This window comes from Odocoileus virginianus, unplaced genomic scaffold, assembly GCF_023699985.2.
Source record: "Odocoileus virginianus isolate 20LAN1187 ecotype Illinois unplaced genomic scaffold, Ovbor_1.2 Unplaced_Scaffold_8, whole genome shotgun sequence".
NCBI classification, from domain to species: Eukaryota; Metazoa; Chordata; class Mammalia; order Artiodactyla; family Cervidae; genus Odocoileus; species Odocoileus virginianus.
This window is the reverse complement of record NW_027224270.1, coordinates 2,452,508-2,467,530: the sequence shown is the minus strand read 5'-3', so window position 1 is coordinate 2,467,530 and position 15,023 is coordinate 2,452,508. Positions and strand designations below refer to the sequence as shown.

The 15,023-nt window shown below is 39.4% G+C and overlaps 1 protein-coding gene across 4 annotated transcripts in view; it reads right to left on the bottom strand.

The window, feature by feature from the left end:
* CAMK4 (calcium/calmodulin dependent protein kinase IV) overlaps nt 1-15,023 on the bottom strand; it is a 234,397-nt gene that overhangs the window by 158,191 nt on the left and 61,183 nt on the right. The window contains exon 1 of one of the 4 annotated variants that reach the window (XM_070462693.1): nt 9,587-9,607. The exons of the other annotated variants lie outside the window; for them this stretch is intronic. Within the exon in view, the coding sequence (XP_070318794.1) occupies nt 9,587-9,591 (5 nt within the window). The 5' untranslated portion in view covers nt 9,592-9,607. Of the gene's footprint in view, nt 1-9,586; nt 9,608-15,023 lie in introns of those variants that run through there. 4 annotated transcript variants of the gene reach the window in all.

Below are 15,023 nucleotides of genomic sequence, written 5' to 3'. Positions count from 1 at the left end.
CTGATATATTTTCACCCCAGACCAATTTCTTTCAAGCCATAGGTTACTTGTCTATACATGCTAATTTATTGTTGCTTTTCAGTCACTCAGTTGTGTCCGACTCTTTGTGACCACATGGACTGCAGCACACCAGGCTTCCCTGTCCTTCACTATCTCCTGGAGCTTGCTCAAACTCATGTCCATTGAGTCAGTGATGCCATCCAACCATCTCATCCTCTGTTGCCCCCTTCTCCTCCTGCCCTCAATCTTTCCCAGCATTAGGGTCTTCTCCAGTGAGTTGGCTCTTCCATTAGGTGGCCAAAGTATTCCAGCTTCAGCTTTAGCATCAGTCCTTCAAATGAATATTTAGGGTTGATATCCTTTAGGATTGATTTGTTTGATCTCCTTGCAGGCCAAGGGACCCTCAAGAGTTTTCTCCAGCACCACAATTTGAAAACATCAATTATTGGGTGCTCATGTATCTTTATGGTCCAACTCTCACATCTGTACATGACTACTGAAAAAACCATAGCTTTGACTATATGGACCTTTGTCAGCAAAGTGATGTCTCTGCTTTTTAATATGCTGTCTAGATTTGTCATAGCTTTCCTTCCAAGAAGCAAGTGTCTTTTTTAATTTCATGGCTGCAGTCATTGTCTGCAGTGATTCTGGAGCCCAAGAAAATAAAATTCATCACTGCTTCCACTTCTTCCCTCATTTATTTGTCCTGAAGTGATGGGACGAGATGCCATGATCTTAGTTTTTTGAATGCTGTTTTAAGCCAGCTTTTTCACTCTCTTCTTTCACTCTCATCAAGAGGCTCTTTAGTTCCCTTTTGCTTTCCACCATTAGAATGGTATCATCTGCATACCTGAGGTTGTTGATATTTCTCCCAGCAATCTTGATTCCAGCTTGTGCTTCATCCAGTCTACCATTTGCATGATGTACTCTGCATACAAGTAAAATAAGCAGGGTGACAATATCCAGTTTTGTCCTACTCATTTCCCAGTTTTTAACTAGTCTGCTGTTCCACGTCCAGTTCTAACTGTTGCTTCTTGTCCTGCATACAAGTTTCTCAGGAGACAGGTAAGGTGGTTTGGTACTCCCATATTTTTAAGAATTTTTCATAGTTTGTTGTGATTTAAACAGTCAAAGGCTTTAGCACAGTCAATGAAGCAGAAGTAAATGATTTTCAAGGACTGCCTTGCTTTTTCCATGATGCAACAAATGTTGGCAGTTTGATCTCCTGTTCCTCTGCCTTTTCTAAACCCAGCTTGTATGTCTGGAAGCTCTTGGTTCACGTACTGCTGCAACCTAGCTTGAACGATGTAGAGCATAACACTGCTAGCATGTGAAATGAGTGCAACTGTACAGTAGTCTGAACATTCTCTGGCATCGTCCTCCTTTGGGACTGGAATGAAAACTGACCTCTTCCAGTCCTGTGGCCACTGCTGAGTTTTCCAAATTTGCTGACATTGAGTGCAGCATTTTAACAGCATCATCTTTTAGGGTTTTAAATAGCTCAATTGGAATTTCATTACCTCCACTAGCTTGTCTGGCTCTAGGTGAGTGACGACACCATCATGGTTATCCGGGTCATTAAGACCTTTTTTGTACAGTTCTTTTGTGTATTCTTGCCACCTCTTCTTAATCTCTTCTGCTTCTATTAAGTCCTTACCATTTCTGTCCTTTATTGTGCCTATCTTTGCATGAAGTATTCCCTTGATATCTCCCAACTTTCTTGAGATCTCTAGTCTTTCCTATAGTCTTTCTATTTTTTCCTATATTTTTTCCCATTGTTCATTTAAGAAGGCCTTCTTGTCTCTTCTTGCTTTTCTCTGGAACTCTGCTTTCAGTTGGGCATATCATTTTCCCTCTCTTCCTTGCCTTTTCCTTCTCTTCTTTCCTCAGCTATTTGTAAAGCCTCCTCAGACAACCACTTTGCCTTCCTGCATTTCTTTTTCTTTGGGATGGTTTTGGTCACTGCCTCCTGTACAATGTTATGAATCCTCTGTCCATAGTTCTTCAGGCATTCTGTCTACCAGATCTAATCCCTTGAATCTATTCATCACCTCCACTGTATAATCATAAGGGATTTGATTTAGGTCATATCTGAATGGTCTAGTGCTTTTCCCTACTTTCTTCCATTGAAATCTGAATTTTGCAATAAGGAGTTCATGATCTGAGCCACAGTCAGCTCCCGGTTTTGTTTTTGCTGACTGTATAGAGCTTTTCCATCTTTGGCTGCAAAGAATATAATCAATCTGATTTCAGTATTGACCATCTGGTGATATCCATGTGTAGAATCATCTCTTGGGTTGTTGGAAAAGGGTGTTTGCTATGACCAGCATGTTCTCTTGACAAAACTCTGTTAGCCTTTGCCTTGCTTCATTTTGTACTCCAAGGTCAAACTTGCCTGGGTATCTCTTGACTACCTGTCTTTGAATTCCAGTCCTCTACGATGAACAGGACATCTTTTTTGTGTGTTAGTTCTAGAAGGTCATATACGTCCTCATAGAAGTAGTCAACTTCAGCTTCTTTGGCATTAGTGGTTGTGGCATAGACTTGGATTACTGTGATGCTGAATGGTTTACCTTAGAAACAAATCAAAGTTATTCTGTTGTTTTTGGGATTGCACCCAAGTGCTGCATTTCGGACTCTTTTGTTGACTATGATAGCTACTCCAATTCTTCTTAGGACTTCGTGCCCACAGTAGTAGACATAATGGTCACCTGAGTTACATTCACCCATTCCCATCCACCTTAGTTCACTGAATCCTAAGATGTTGTTCAATCTAGTTGTCTCTGCTTCACTATATCCAATTTACCTTGATTAATGAACCTAACATTCCAGGTTTTTATGCAATTTTGTTCTTTATAGCATCAGACTTTACTTTCACCAACAAACACATCCACAACTCAGCATCTTTTCTGCTTTGGCCCAGTCACTCCATTCTTTTTGGTGCTGTTTCCCCATTCTTCCCCAGGAGCATACTGTACATCTTCTGACCCAGGAGGCTCATCTTCCAGGGTCATATCTTTCTGCCTTTTCATGTTGCTCAAGGGGTCTCCAGTCAAGTATACTGGAGTGGGTTGCCATTTCCTCCTCCAGTGGACCACGTTTTGTCAGAACTCTTCACTATGACCCGTCCATCTTGGGTGGCCCTGCACGGCATGGCTCATAGCTTCACTGAGTTACACAAGCCCCTTCACCATGACAAGGCTGTGATCCATGAAGGAGATGCTAATATATAGAGTAGTCTTATAAACAAGATGTAAGTTTATCTTGGAAGATACTCATTTGATAAAACAATCACAGAATGCAAATGCAAATTTAAATAAATGAAAAAAAACAACTGACAGCAAAGATTAGAGTTAATTATCTTTCCCTTTTAAAAGATTTGCTGAACCAGGAATTCCTGATTAGGACTTCTGTATATATAAAGGCCACCATGGAAACTTTCCTATTTTCCTGAGGGATAGAACGTGGGAGTGATATTAACAGAACTGTCTTCACTAGACTTAAATATCCCCTGACATTTCCTGAAGGCGAGGCTTGACTTCTTTCAGAGGAGGCTTATGTTGAGCTGCTAGATGCTCCTTTCTCTAGCACGGTCAATGAATATGTATTGATATCTGCCATATCCCCAGGGGTGGAAGTGGGAGTTTGAGAGGGTGCCAAAAAAGTTGCTAATTTTCTGGAGGAAGGCATGGGCGTTGTTACTTGCTTATGTTTTTAGCAAGTGAATTTCCTAAAAGAAAATATGTGTTATCTTGCCAAATAAAAACAGCTTTGAGGACATACCTTCATCTAGTATTGTATTATTAATCAGTGAAACAATTAAAAGTAAAAATAAGCCCGAAAGAGAAGACAAATACTGCATGGCATCACTTACATGTGGAATCAAAAAACTTAAAAAAAAAAATCAAACTCACAGAAACAGAGAGTGAAAAAGTGGTTGCCAGGGTCTGGGGTCTGGGGAAATAGAGAGAGGTTGCTAAATGGGTACAAACTTTCAGCTGTAAGAAGAATAAGGTCTGAGAAGTTAATGCAAAACATGGTGACTATAGTTAATGCGGGTGTGCTAAATCACTTCAGTAGTGACCTTTGACACTTTGATCGCTTCTTTGTGACACTTTGAACTATAAGTCACCAGGCTCCTCTGTCTATGAGTTTCTCCAAGCAAGAATACTAGAGTGGATTGCCATGTCCTCCTCCAGGGGATCTTCCTGACCCAGGGATCGAACCCATATCTCCTAAAGCTCCTGCTTTGGCAGTGGGTTCTTTACCACTAGCACCACATGGGAAGCCCACTATAGTTAATAACACTGTATTTAATTGAAATTTGCTAAGAGAGTAGAACTTAAATGTTCTCATACACACACTCACAAAGATAAATATATGAAGCACTGGATGTGTTAATTAACCAGATAGTAGGACTCTTTTCACAATGGACACAATAAAAATAATACAAGAAACAACTCTTATTTGAAGGAAGTTACTACAGTCAACTACACAGTAAATAACAATCAGTAACAGAAAAGAACTCACAGTTTATTTAAAAACCCTGATTTTAGTTGCATGCTTCAACCTCATTTTTTTTAAACAGTATGACCAACAGGAAAAGAAAGTTGCTGGTGTGAGTCGTCTTGGTTCCCTTCTCATTTCCTGCTCCTTCTGTTTCCCAGACAACAGTTGCCAGAAGGAGGAGAAGCCCAGCTGCTGAATATTTTAAAATATTGTAGATTTCTCCCACTAAGTAATTTCTAAGATATACTTTGGAATTACAGAGTAGAATATTCTTTCCTATATTTTTCATGAGCCATAATTCCACAATAGCTTTACTAAGTATTGCATTGGCCAGAAAGTTCGTTGAGGTTTTCCACAAGATGTTATGGAAAGGTCCCAACAAACCTCCGGGCTAACGCAGTACCTAAATGTCTGCCGTATGGTAGGTAGAACTTTCACAAATACGCACCCGCGGTGATTTCAGCTTGCACCCCACCGTGACGTGCCAAGCCGTAGGCTGAAGGGTAAACTGCTCTAACTCTCAGTTACATTTTCAGTCTCGAGTTCGTAAACTTCAGCCAGGATTCAGTATGCTTCACTTACAACTTTAGAGTAACAGAGGACAGAAAATTAATTTCAGATTGGGATGAGAGCATGGTGTTGCATCTAAATGATAAATGATAAATCTGTTGAATATGAGGGGACACGAGAAACTGTCATGCTTTTAATATATTTAAGTTAGACTTGAAAAGAACCCCCTCCCCTTGCCGCTGGGTTCTTTTAATACTTTAAAGTCTTAAATAAAAGGATAATAGGGGAAAGCCAATTTTGGAGAATTATTATAAAGAGTTAAGTTTAAAAGTCAGAACAACTGCAAATAAGCCCTACTAAAACAAGCCGCTGGCAATATATTTTTAATTCAAAATTTAGATCTGCACAGGCTTTTAAAGTCACAAATTTCTAAAATGAAATTTGCCTCCTAAAGTTTTATATGATGAGTTATTTCCCTGTAATAGACCTAAGAGGTGTATGACATTCAGCTTTTTATTACCTTGAATTTAAAGTGAAAAATATAACAGCTTCACACACTGAACAGAACTTAGCATCTGCAGCAATTTCATAATTAGCTATAATAATAATAGCGCAACTTTTTATAATTTTCTTATGAAAATGCAACCTGCTTTTTAAAAAAGGAGGTTGGGCACATGGAACTCAAGCACCAAGGGATTCTGCCACAGGGCTTCAGATGCGCTTCTAAGCCTCACTGGATTCTCTCCAACACACTGGGAATTGGCTCTATTTGCAACATAATACAGAACAGCGCGCGCCAATGCTGTGTTCCCCAGCTCAGACAGTGCCAGTATTCTCACGCTATCACATCGTGCTTTTGTTCCTGAACAATACATATCTCAGTCGTGACTCAGAAAACCGCAGGATGAAAATGAAAGAGAGAATGCGCAATCTTGAGTCTTTTACCTCGTTCCTTCTGATTAAATATATCACATAAATGTTAAATAAAAAAAGAATACAAAAAATATACATGCCCTATGGAAGCTATTTAAAATTATGCACACATGTATGTGTAAAATAACTAGAAGGTATTATGCAAAGGTAAATGTGATGGAATTAGTGGTGATTTTCCCCCCAAATTTATGGATTATGAGTACCATGCTTAAGGTTATGAGGTTTGTGGTTTTAAAAGCTCACAAATCATTTATATAGTCCTTAACTTTCCACTGTAAAAATGTTAAGAGACCACCATTTCCATTTCATTCATAACAACTGTGAGCTCTCTATGTGTATTTGTTTGAATACATTAATGAATGAACAGGTTATCGAACAAGTAGATAAATACAAACTAGTGAATAAACTTCCCACCATTTTTAAGAAAGCAAAAGATTTTTAAAAGTTACAAGAACACAAGGATACCAAATATAACCTAATCTTCCATAAGCATAGTTATTTTACATCAGATATTTAAATTTACATATAAACTTGAGCTAAAAAATCTAAAAACCTTGAAATGAATATTTTCCCAGGGAAGCCCACTCAGCAAGGAACTGAACATGTGTGTCACTTATCAAGGACGGGCAACTTGGTCCTCTGACTCTAGGAGTCCAGAACCATACTTCTTCTCCATACACGTTGAGGCAGGAAAGACCAAATGTCAGTGGCAATGGTGTCTCTTTTACTGCTTCCTAAACAAGCAGAAATCACTGGGTATATTCCTCTGAGCATCAGTTACACTGACTTCCACAGTAATCATGTCCTTGCTCTGCCAACTCATCCAACCTAAAACTGGTTACTAAAGTAAGCACTTGCTACATGTCCTTATTTTACACACCATATGTACCTATCTTATACAGGAGTGTTTTATTTCTATAATAATCTGGGCTGATATTGTATAGTTTGAAAACGTAAATCTTAGAGGAACTTAGATAAATTCAAATGTGATACAGCTATAGGAGTTTACTGGAAGTCAATCTATTTTACACACACCATAACCTTTGCGGGTGACATCATGGAGAGAATTATGAGAAGACATTGTCTCTGGTATTACTGTAAGACTGACTGCTTGTACCCACCCCATGTTAGCATGACATAGGTTATGCATTTATGGTGTGATGGAAATAAAATTCACTGCAAATGTGCATTTCCTTTGTTCCCCTGCCAACCACAGATTATGATGCAGGATATCAGAAACATAAACATATACCCATTGTGGCTTTTTATCTTCTCTTCTTAAGCAACTGAAAGTTATTGTAAATATATTTTGTGTAATGTTTATAAAATAGCATATTTTCAAGAGAAACCCAAGATCTCAAACAATAAGTATCATTTCAAAAGCAGATAATGAAAAGACCTTGAAAAAAAGTTATGTACAAGTTTAAAGATACAGATTGATTAAAATCTTAATCGAGCCTTCAGATACTACAAGGCGCCAAGGAGATAGCTGCTGCAAAGACATAATTGAGAAGGAATTTCTACCTGCTTTGGTTAACTTGAAAAAAAAAAAGTGATACCGTGTGTCTACAGATATCAAGAGAAAAGTTGATTTCTGCACAGGAAAACATCAGTCCTTTCTTAGCCCCTTTGCCATTATGTCATTTTAAAATATGCATTAAATTTTTTCTGATCACAAATATATTTCTTATTTAGTATACAAAGAATACACAAACATAAAGAAAATTACTTAAGCACTGGAGATAACCACTGTTAACAGTATTTTGCAAACTCTCATTTTTTGACCACTTAATGAACATTGCTCCTACGTTCAATCATTAAATCCAATGCATATTAACATTAGATGATTTGACATAAAGATAAGTGATTCTTTAGAAAAACTGAGCTTACTTCACTTATAACTTTCAATCTCACGTATATATAAACCACAGAAACATGGGTTCTGAGATTCTTTCCTTAGAACTGTTCATAAAAACATAAGGAGCTATGTGGCATTTTCCTAATTTAAACGACATTTGGACTATAAGCCCAAGTCTCATGACAGAATCCAAGTCTGTATGTGTGGTCCCTCAAGTTTCAGATGCTCCCTTTTAAACTCTCAGAGAGAAGTGTGATTTTAGGGCCTGAGATCAACAGCGGAGGACTTCTGGCATCTCACCTAATGTCTGCACAGGGTCTCTCCCGTCTCCTGCTGTGGGCTTCCCTCCTGACACCACGCTGCCCCACCTGGCACTCAGGCGTGTGTGACCCACAGGCACGGGCCAGCAACACTCCTTAAAGGTCGTGCCCGACTCAGGAGCCAGTGGGCACATCCTTCCTCTACTCGCCCCTCATGCCTGCCTCCGATGGCGAGTCCCGAGAAGCGTTTATAAGGCTTCTCGGGGATAACCACGTGGAATCGAGCAACCCGTCACAGTCAGTGCTTGCCAGCAAAATAAAACCTCTTCATGTCAGCTCTCCTTCATTTTCCAGTTGACTTCTCTTTTCCCTCACTCCTAAAGCCTGGGGTTTAATCCTCTAATTGACAGCTCAGCTCATAAGAATTTGACCTCAGGCTCTGACGTCTGTGTGGGGACCATTTTATGGCAAGAAGGTGCAAAAATGTTCATGCTGGTGGAAAACAGGGGCACGATGATGAAAATCACTGGTCTTAATTCAAAGATGAAAAGCAGGTGGCTTAATAACACAACAAAATGACCAATTATTAAATTAAGTACCAGCTCAGGGAAAATTCCATGAAGTTGAGGAGTGTCTATTCTCCAAAGTGAAAGTGAAAGTAAAATCGCTCACTCTTTGCGACCCCATGTCCATGGAATTCTCCAGGTCAGAATACTGGAGTGGGTAGCCTTTCCCTTCTCCAGGGGATCTTCCCAACCCAGGGATCGAACCCAGGTCTCCCGCATTGCAGGCGGATTCTTTACCAGCTGAGCCACAAGGGAAGCCCAACCAAGGTTTAGATATTGAACCAATGGCATATATATACCATTGTACTGGTCTGGAATGCACAAGTCCGGAATTTAAGGGGAGAGGTAGGACTGACTTTTCTCATCAATACTCCCAGTGGCCACTGTGGAATCTCTGCTTCCTCCTCCCACAAACTTAGACTCCGCCAGGCTTGGGCTCCCAGGAAGACACTACCTCCTCAGGAGACGCTGCACTGTTCCTCACACTTAGGGCTCAACAGACAAGTGAGTCACTACTTTACCAGGGGTGATCAGCCTTACTCGTCGAGAGGAGCTAGTCTCTGCTGCGCAGGAGGAGTGGCTTGCTGGCATCTCATGGTGCGTCTGTGACAGCGGTGAACGGGCCATTGAAACAGCTATACAGGCCATCAAAAACAAAGATTGAGATCTCTAAGGGATGTGAAACTATTCACCAGGCAAGCAGCCAAGACCGGCTGAACTGTTATCCAAAGAGCAGGAAAAAGTCTAGGACTGACGCTGAGAGAAATCTACAGGGCACACAAACTGCAGCAGCGGGGTTACCTGCAACAACGGAGATCACTGCTTGCCTCACTGTCCTCCTGCCTCAAACCTTCCAGAGCCTGTGACAGGTCATTGCCTTAAAGGGGCTACTGAGGAGGATGCCTTGCATTCTCAACAAATGAAGCCCCTGTGACAGCTGGATAGCTTACCTCATACCTGTGTTTCAGCTCTCCAACCACCATGAGCTTTCCCCTGCACTGGCAGACACCACCCAGCACCGCGTCTGTGCAACCCGGAAGGGTGGGTGAGTCAACACCCTTCGGGTGGGCCTGTGGCCAGCAGGAAACAACAGCTAGCAGGTAACTCTTTCCCCTTTGCTCTCCTGCACTGGAAGATCTTGAGACGCATTTCCCACTCTTGGGGACAAGCCCCCGAGACGGAGCAGGCCGCCGCACACGGGGCGGGCTGCTCAGTGACGCATTCTGTCTTTCCTGCCCTCTTCCGTGCCACGCATCCTGTTCCTCACGCCTTCTCTCTAGGCCTGCACTTCCTAATGAAGTCACAGCAGAGAAACCCTCTATCCTACACTCTGCTATAAGGAAAAGGGAGACTAAGAGCTTGAAACCAAAATACATAAAGTATTTTCATGAATCAGCACAGGAAAAGACAGCCAACATCACAGAAAGCCAGGCCAGAGGGCTGAATGGAAGCTCCATAAGGAGAAAATCTGAACAGGCAAAAATTATGAAACAGTGCTCAATGTGATCTGTAATCATAAAAATGCAAATTAAGATAACTGAGGCGCTAAATCAAAATACTGTAGTTTGTCAAACTCATGAAGCAACTTAGACTCTCATATACTATTAGTGGCGGTTTCAGTAGATATAATATCTTTGGGAAAAAAACTGAGCATTATCTAATAAAGTGAAAATATGCATCCCCTATGAGCATCAATTCCACTTCTGATCATCCACGCTAGAGAAACTCATGTGTACTGGGTTATAAAACAAGATGTTCAGAGCATCATTATTCATAATAGCCCAAACTTGGAAGCGACCCATCTTTCCAGGAACAGCAGAACAGAAAAGAAAACTGTGGTTTATGTTTACAATAGAGTACTATACAGCAATGAAAATAAATAGCTACAACAATAAGCAAAACATGAATACATCTTAACAATTTGAGCAAGAGAAACAGACCAAAATAGTATTACTGCATAATTTAATTTATATAAAATTCAAAACAGGCAAAACTAGACTATATTATTTAGAAATGCAAACAGTGGTAAAATTACAAAGGAAAGTAAGGAAGTTGATTAGCATAGAAAGGAAGGGAATATGATTAGGAAAAGAATGGCAGGAGGCTCCTGGAGTGTTGGTAATTATCCATTTCTCTATATTTGTGGGGTGTTTTTGGCAATAAAAAGGTTAAAATGCAATTTTTAATGTTTTTTAATATGAGGTGGCCACTTTTTGGACATTACATCTTCTGTAGCAGTCAGGTTAGTAAATGCTATAGTATTTGAAAGACAAACTATTACATAAGAATCTAATCCTAACTTCTATCACCTTTTAAAGTATTAAAATACAAAATAGAAAAAAAAATACAAAATAGAATGTAAATACATCTTGACAAAATAGTCAAAATAATATAACTGTCATAGTAAATACTATATATGCTTGAAAAATAACTTTTATTAATATCTAGTAATTCTTTCCATCACCATTAACAATATTAAAATTCAAAACAATATATGAAATCTAAATTATGCAAAATTTCATGTAAAATGTAATATGAAAGTTGTATTTTCTACTTATTAACCAAAACTTTCTGTTGATCTTTTCCAAACCTTACTGAAATCACTCAGATGCACACCAGCGTTCTCTGGGACTTCGCTCCTACCCCGACTTTCCTGGTGTGACTCATCTCTCCTATCAGGTGCCATCTGCCTGTTCTGAGCACTACTCAGGTTTCTTCGCTAGTGGCCTGTTTATACTTTGGGAAGAAAGAAAGCGCAGTGGTCTTCTGCCTGCAGGTACCTGTAGGAACCTTACATAAAGAAAAACTGAACAGTTACCGTTCAGTGAGACAGTTCTCATCAAAAGACACCAATATCCCCACCAATCAGCAATCTTGAAAACAAACAGGTCAAAGAGGTCATGGAATTTGATCACCTGTGACTTCCAAAAAAGTCTCAGGAACACACACAAAGGCTAACTGCTTTGCTGAGGGAAGAGAAAGCAAGAGAGAGAGAGAGAGAATGAATGCCAAGCATCAGGAAGGGATGAACCTGAAAACTTTCATTTCAAAGAGCTTCACCCGTTAAGGAATCAGGAAGTGAGATTTGTTAGCAATTCTGCTTTGTTAATATCTTCTTAAATGTGTTTTCTTCTGGCTGCGCAGGGCCGCTCCCCTCCGGCAGTCGCGGCTCCGGCTCCTCGCGGCAGTAGCTTCCCCTGCGGAGCAGAGGCTCCTGAGCGCGGACCCAGCGGCATCGGCCCTTCCTGGACCAGGGATCGAACCCGTGTCCCCTGCATTGGCAGGTGGATTCTTCACCACTGAGCCACCAGGGAAACCCCTGGTTTTTCTTTCTAATGTCAATTCACAAGTTCTTAACAGGATTAATCTTTAGTGTTCTATATTTGGATATTTGGCTATTAGAAATGCTACATTAAAAAAGCAACTTACAATATCAGTGATTAATGAAGTATTTCAACCAGCAAAATTTTCATAAAATAAACTTTTAGATTAATGTTAGGTAAAAAAAAAAAAAAAAAAACAGCATGCAATTTTTATCCTGAGGAACTGGGTTTAAGTCTTGGCTTTGAAACTTAACAGTCTTGTGATTTTGGGCAAACTCTTCCACATGTGGAACAGTCTGGGCTTCAAAGCCTTGTTAAATGGAATGCAATATATAAAATCTGCTACATAATTTATTAAAGTACTACCAGTGTTCATAATTACTATGCTAATTTAATTTCATAGTGTTCCTGTAATATGGACACAGAAGCAAAAATCAGTCTGCTAAAAGTTAACGAGTAAAAATTTTCTATATGGTATTGCCAGATGCCAAACTACACAGCTATGCGATCCCAGAGAGTAAAGTTATACCGTCTCTGGGGCACCATCTCTTCATCTTTACAAAGAGAAAATGCTAAGAGTTACCTCAAAAGAGCTACTATAGTGATTAAAGTGAGACGTCAAATGCTGCTTTGTACAGAACCCAGAACTGTCTAACTCTTGGAAGTCACTATCATTGTTCTAATTTGGATTTGTTGCATTTTTCATGCCACCATTTTTTCTTACAGGAGTGTTTCCCTAGCCTAATAACATATATTTTGTATTCTGGTCAGAATGGCACAGCCTGTGACAGATTATGACTAGCGTTCTATTCATTCCAACTAAGGTCAATGACAGCATCACGGCTACACACAGTAATCTGAGAGTGATATCAGATCCTCCTCAACAGAGTGCTGAAACTCTTATTAATGCATCAGAAAAAATGGATTACCACATGGAAACCACACGGATTATCACAGGCATACCTATACAATGTAGAGCAGAGATTTATCTGCAATAAAAAACATTAATTGTGTCATTCTGATCATAGAATCCCTGACAAGGAGCATGAACAGCCCACCTTCAAGGGGACTACCACGGAAACAGATGACTATGTCACTCCATTCTAAGAGCACAGCAGAGCTAGAATTACAGTCATGGAAAAAAAAAACCAGATATGAGAAACGATCCACATTAAAAGCATGAACGCTGAATGCATTAAGACCTTGCAGTCACAGGAGCCGCGTGCACAGCACAGTGGGTGTATCAGTACGCACGGGAACCTCAATTTTCACAGCACTTAAGTGTGTTTATAAATGTTGTGGAAAAGTTAAAATGTGTCATCTTGCTAATAGCTATTAGCAAGATGACGCATTATGTTATTGAACAGTTAAGTCCAATTATTAAGTCAGTAAAGTACCAAGGCATTCTGATTTTCATGATAATCACATTGGCAACCTATGAATCGTGTAAACACATCAGAGACTGAAAAGTACAAATTTAGTAGGATTCATTAAAATGCACAAAGAGATACACGGACAACTCAGGATGTGTTTGTGTATTTCATTTTCCAAATTATTCTTAGCTGTTCATTAGTATATTTGTTTCTGCATAGTTTGAAATACAGGACTTTTTTCATTCTGGTATCCATGATCACTTTAAGACAGTTTTCGTCCACTTCAGTCTCAGGCAGTAGGGCTTTATTTTTATGCTCCAGCCAAAAGAGCAGTATGTGATACAGATCTCATTTTAGTGACAGACATTCCATATGTATCATGCATGAAATGTTAAAGAAAATCTGAAAACATCCAGTATTTTCAGCCTGCGTAACAGGTTGTATATGACAAGATTATAGAGTCTACTGATGTATAGTTATGTTCCATATACGATTTTGTGATAAAGTGAATTTGCTGTTTTTTGAAGAGGAGCCTGGCAGGCTACAGTCCATGGGATTGCAAAGAGCCAGACAAAACTGAGCAACTTTCACTTTCAATACAATAAAGATCTTTTTCATAGATCAAAGATGAAACAAATCAGAAACAAAAGAAAATGTTAAAAATAGATGGGCAAAACAAATCTGACTACAATCTTACTTATTTCCATAGGGTTCAGCAATACTGTAAAGGCATCAGCATGTTTAACTTCCAGATAAGCAAAAAAAATTTCAAGAAGAGGTAATGTCTTTCTCTTCCTCGAGACCCTTCTGCCTATCAGGAGACTTTAAATCTCAGGAGTCCCCCCTGCGGGCTCCAGAGAAGCACGCGAAGCTCTGCACTAGGTGCCCTCTTAGAGTTGGGCGGGGGTCCTGCCCGTGCCTGGCTCAGGGCCTGGGAGTGTGCCCCCAAATCTGAGGTGACGCGTGAGAAACAGGACATTACTCTGAGCAAGGCCATAGTGAGAAGGCTGGGCAACTCTTCAGTTCATATTAGTTCATCTTTATATTTCTCATATTACCCAATATAGTGCCTTGCAATATCAAACTACCAATATAAGCCCTTTAAATGAATATACTGATTAGCATTTGACAAATCCCTATTTATATTTAAGTAAAAATGTCAAAGCCAAATATGAAATATTTGTTGCCCACAATCATCTGCTATCAATGAAAATTTTGAAAATCTGGTTTACAGTTGTAAGTGAGATATACAGTGCAGCATTTAAATAATTGATGGTGATAATAGCATGTTTAAAGAGAGGAGACTGCAATTTTCACCTAACAACTACACTGTCATTAATTTAGTTACTTATTTTAATCACATATTAAAGTTTAACATATTTGAATTGTTATACCTATTCTACAAAAACCTCACAAGTTACCAGTTTTAAACATTATGATGACACAATTTATGATAATACAAAGGTTTTTCAAATGAAAGAGAATAGCAAGAAAGAAAACAATGTCCAAGAGTAGACAAAGAGATGTTATAGATTTTAAAATGGAATAATATATGGTAGTTAAAAATGAGCTTGCATTTCACCATCTTCAAGTTGTATTTTTCCATACTTCATTACATGAAATAGAGTTGCTTCTAACAACTGATTTTATCATAAAACCTCTGTTCTCTAGAGAGCACATAGGCTTCTGTT